The sequence below is a fragment of the Schistocerca cancellata genome, chromosome 3 (assembly GCF_023864275.1).
Source record: "Schistocerca cancellata isolate TAMUIC-IGC-003103 chromosome 3, iqSchCanc2.1, whole genome shotgun sequence".
Lineage (NCBI taxonomy): Eukaryota > Metazoa > Arthropoda > Insecta > Orthoptera > Acrididae > Schistocerca > Schistocerca cancellata.
This window is the reverse complement of record NC_064628.1, coordinates 515,230,840-515,236,013: the sequence shown is the minus strand read 5'-3', so window position 1 is coordinate 515,236,013 and position 5,174 is coordinate 515,230,840. Positions and strand designations below refer to the sequence as shown.

Below are 5,174 nucleotides of genomic sequence, written 5' to 3'. Positions count from 1 at the left end.
AATAGCTATATCATTTATTCAATTCCGAAGACTACAACTATTTTTAAATTTTTTTTTGAAATGTGTTCTACATGGGCGAGACCCACTGTGGCGCTGTTAAACTGCTGTCAAATGGTGTTATTATTAACGTCCGTATTCATCAGGTACATTTTAGTGATGTGAGATAAAGTATGTGTTGTGGCTAACCTGTGATGGTTCAATATATATCGCTGGTGTGATTGTCGATTGTTTCATGTTTATTTACTCTGTCGTTATCTCGAAAATATTCGTAATTAATTCTGTTTCTTGAGTCTCTGTTTTGTTGAAGTATAATAATGAGTAAAAGTAAAGTTGCTGTTGCGACTTTCAATGATGGCAACATTGTAAGGTGCAAGGTATTTAGAAATATGGGAATGAAGATAGGTTCTCACATGGTACGAGCGATGCTTGCTTTAGACAAGGAACGCCTTCGGGCTGCAGACAGGGCTGTAAAGAGTCTAGAAATACAAGCAAGAGTAAACAGGAGGAGGAACAAGAGGAAGCTGGAGGAGGAGTTTGCAGAGGATGAAGATAATCCATCCCATGGACCTGGAATGCACTAAAAAGTTAATCCAATCTTTGTCGCTCGATTCCCAAAACTTTTATTTTCTCATACTAATTACATGTTTTCTAAGGATCTTCCAAACATATTTGTTTCAAACTTTCAGTAAATGTTACACAGTACCTTCTGATTAATTTAACACAGCCTTTTTCCAAAAAACTGTATATTTTTGAATATATAAATAAAAAATTGCAAAAAAATGTTGTGAATTTTCATTACAATTGAAAAAAAATCATCTTTAATAACTGAACTAAAATTTTGTAAAATCCCTGTGTTAAGTTGTAGCCCATATTCCAATAAATAATCTGTAAAAAGTTCAACTTCCTACCTCAAATACTTTGTGAGGAAAGATGTAATTTATAAGCGTTATTTTAACATTGCAAGTATAGGGCGTTCCGGAGCCCCTTAAGGCAGTCATGGTACTATTCTAGTGCTGCAGACGCAGGGCCGAAGAGTGCTGCACGCATGCATGCCACCCTGTGGCAGAAAGTGCGCCGCCGTGACGCGCGAGCTCCTGCTTGCGCAACGTGAGCGTCGCCGTAGCGGGCGGAGCGCCGTGTGACGCGGGCCTGGCGTGGCGTGGCGCGGCGCGGCGTGGCGTGGCGTGTCGTGTGCCTGGCAGGAGTGTCCGCGCGCTGCGGCGGGCCGGAGAAATCGGCGCGGCCTCAGGATGCGAGTCACGCGCCCCGCCCCTATATAAGCGCCGCCGCCGCCTGGGACCGTCACTTCAGTCAGCGATCTCCGCAGACCACAACCACCTTCCAAACCTCACCATGGCCCGTTCTCTGGTGAGTACGGCGACCAGCCAGTCACACGGCGGGTCAAAAGTAAGAGGGTAAATTTACACTTCAGATCGTAAGAACTTACTCAGCACAATATTATATTTTTGTAATACGCACTCGCTTGTTACATTCAGAGTAAAGTATCGGACGCCTAACGCTGAGAAAAAATTCCATCGCGAAATTGATCACTGACTTTCTTCCGTAGTCCAGCTGTCCTGTTAATTTTCATCACAATCGCCTTCAATGCCCGTCTATCACGATCACTCAAAACACACTTTCGTCTGCGTTTGAATACAAAAAAGTTTTAAAAATCGTTTTACCTCAGTACTATTCACTTTAACGCACTCTGCCTGTTCCATGATTGTATGAGGTATTTTATTCGTCAGTTCTACCTAACTGAAGGTTTCCAAAGTCTATTCATAGAGTAGCACTAAAGATAAGAAATATAAATGCTGTAGGTGCTGATTACGTTTGTGGCATCTTATCCGAGAAGAAGTTTCATAAAAACGAATGATGTATCGGTAATTAGAAGCCTCTGTAACCAATAGAACATGAAGACTCCACCCCTGAAGAAAACCTTCTTATCCGCATTTTCCGCGTCCACTCTGTATCACTCGAGGGGCCTTAAACCAACCGACCATCACTCGAGGGGATTTTATGATTAGTCCTTGTTGATAGTCAATTTCATTTACGCCTGAGTGCTTCTGATCGGGAAACGAATACAGGACGCTCCTTAGCAAAAGTTATACTCCGTCTTCAGGCCAGTAGTGGCCTACCGGGACCATCCGACCGCCGTGTCATCCTCGGTGGAGGATGCGGAGCCGGCCGAAGTGGCCGTGCGGTTAAAGGCGCTTCAGTCTGGAACCGCAAGACCGCTACGGTCGCAGGTTCGAATCCTGCCTCGGGCATGGATGTTTGTGATGTCCTTAGGTTAGTTAGGTTTAACTAGTTCTAAGTTCTAGGGGACTAATGACCTCAGCAGTTGAGTCCCATAGTGCTCCGAGCCATTTGAACCATTTGAGGATGCGGATAGCAGGGGCGTGGGGTCAGCACACCGCTGTCCCGATCGTAAGATGGTATTCTTGATCGAAGCCGCTGCTATTCGGTCGAGTAGCTCCTCAATTGGCATCACGAGGCTGAGTGCACCCCGAAAAATGGCAACAGCGCCAGGCGGCCTGGATGGTCACCCATCCAAGTGAAGACCACGCCTGACAGCGCTTAACTTCGGTGATCTCACGGGAACCGGTGTACTCAGTGCGGCAAGGCCGTTGCTAGCAAAATTTATGGTTGTTCATTAATCCTGACTGATGCACAGGGTTACTCAGCTGCCCATGCCTACGTGTGTTATGCGACTCGCGATACCTTTAATTGCCACGTGCAAGTTTTTTATATTATCTTACTTGCTACGTGCAAAATCTTAGTCCCACAGAATTGGTTAACTGCTTCCTCTGTTTATGTATTCTATTTATTTACTTGTTCAGTATTTACAAAAGCATTCGTCTCATAGCGCATTAACTAAAATATTCTGATACCTTTACACTGAATTACAATATTCTTTACATATGTTCTTATAACACTATACAAAATTACAAATGTTCTTGAGCCACTCTATGGCTGAGTCGAAGAGCTCCTGTATTTCTTTCAGATCACCCTGATAGCCTTACACTTCACGCACAAGTAAATGATCCACTGACTGGACTTCCCTGCAACCATATTCTGAATTGTCAGGTGGACCCCATTTGTTCATCAGATGCTTACTAGCAAAAATCGTTCAAACACGGTTCAAAGTTGTCCACAATTTTCTCCGGAGATTCAATCCATCGATCTTCTTATTGTAATCGTCCATCAAGTTGCGGTTCTTATGTTCACTTACAACCTACAGTTCTTGCAAGGTGCTTGCTCAGTAAAAAGACAGAATTATACTAGGGATAAGCTACAACACTGTCTCACTTATTTTTACGCGCTTCGACACGTATAACTGCAATCTGGTTCCTGTGCAAGTTGCAGATAACTCTCAGTATTTTATTCCTGTTACCTCCAGAGTCTCAAAAAGTGTATTCCGGACAACGCAGCGGAAGGTTTCCCTCAGTCTGCCAGTGCTACAGGTGTAGCTGTACTTGTCTTCAGTCTGCCTTCTAAGATAATTCGTAGGGTCAAAACTGCCTTTCGTGTTCCTGCAGTTCTCCGTAACTCAGACTGATCTTCTCGAGGTCGGGATGAACCAGTCTCTTCATTTTTCTGTAAATAATACACGAAACGACATACTCCTAGCGTATTGTGGACTACCGTCACCGAAGTGCCAACTGGGCAGGTATCCACGGTTTGTCCTTCCTCTGAACTATGTAATGTCCGAGATGATAGTGAACTGACGGGTCAGAACACTTTGCGGTATGTTGTGGTACGTGTGGGAAACAGGAGACAGTAGACGCAGCTCTAGCTTCAGTTGCGAGGAGCGGGCGTTGGCGCAGCAGGTAGATTGACCGCCCCGCCTTGTCTGTCCGCAGGCTGTCGCCGTGCTGCTGGTGCTGTCCCTGGCGTGCTCGGGCGCGCTCGCGGGTCTGCTGCCCTACGCGGTGGCGCCGTACGGCAGCTCGTACACGGCGCACGCCATCAACCACGAGGTGGCCGCCCCCGTGGCGGTGCCCGCCGCCGCTCCCCTGGTCGCCGCCCCCGCCGCCCCCCTGGTCGCCGCCGCCCACGCACCGCTGTTCGCCGCCCCCGCACACTACACCTACCTGGCACGCCGCTAAGCGCTAACACTGCTGTCGTGCTGTCCGGTCGGGTAGATGCGGCAGCGGTGGCCGCGCCACCGCCCTGGCAGCAGAACCGCCTCTGGACGAAAGCCGAGACTGCGACCGACCTCGGCGGCGCCTCTGCCGTGGCGTCTACCACCGCCGCAGAGGCCTCTCCAGAGGGCAGCCACCGACCCTGCAAGACCAGCCGCAGCCTTCCCGAGGGACCAGCACTCAGCACGGCGTTCAGTGGGAGTCGACCGTGTCCTGATCCTCTGCAACACCCATCTTTCATACTTTTGTACAACCAAAAATGTTTGCTCAAATTAATTGCGTAACTGTTGTAAATAAAAACGTTTCATGCATAACTGGCCAGTCTATCTCTGCTCACCCTACAAACAATTAACTTCAAAGTTAGGAAAAAGGTTGTCGTGCTGCAAATAATTTTAACAATTTACTTCAGCTGACTGACTTCGAAATTTAAAACTGCGTGGACCAAATATCCATAATATTAGAGTACTTGTAAAAGTGATTCTTCAGGTGTAAGGCTGAATCGGCTAAACGAGCTTAGGACTGTCGCCATACTGACAAGCCAGTGTGGGGATTAAAGAGGAGTTTTCAGCTCTGCACTCAAAGTCGCACATGTTGTCACACAGAAGATGTTACATTCCCGGGTTTCTACATAATTGACGATTCTGTTTCTCTTGAATGTAGTCTTTCGCTTATGGCCGTTGAAAATATGTTTTCTGATTCCAATTTCGACATTTGCAGATATACTTCAAGCAAACATTATCATCACATAAAACTGGAAACCTAAGTAGTAGGGGAGACCAGGGCACAAGTACACGTGATTTTTTCAGAATTTTTAATTTTATGTTATATTTATCGTGTTTAAAATTACATAATCTTATAAAATTTTAATAAAGTATAGTTTACAAACAATCTAAAAAATGGTTCAAATGGCGCTAAGGCACTATGGGACAACATCTGAGGTCATCAGCCCCCTAGACTTAGAACTACCTAAGGACATCACACACATCCATGCCCGAGGCAGGATTCGAACCTGCGACCGTAGCAGCA

General features: G+C 46.3%; 1 protein-coding gene across 1 annotated transcript; it reads left to right on the top strand.

Annotated features, from left to right (window-relative positions):
• The first annotated feature begins 1,318 nt into the window (after window positions 1-1,318).
• LOC126176763 (adult cuticle protein 1-like) lies at window positions 1,319-4,462 on the top strand. Its single transcript, XM_049923932.1, has 2 exons — window positions 1,319-1,368; window positions 3,867-4,462. Exons 1-2 carry the CDS (start codon window positions 1,354-1,356, stop codon window positions 4,110-4,112), a joined length of 261 nt encoding a protein of 86 aa, XP_049779889.1. The 5' UTR covers window positions 1,319-1,353; the 3' UTR covers window positions 4,113-4,462.
• Window positions 4,463-5,174: the final 712 nt, after the last annotated feature.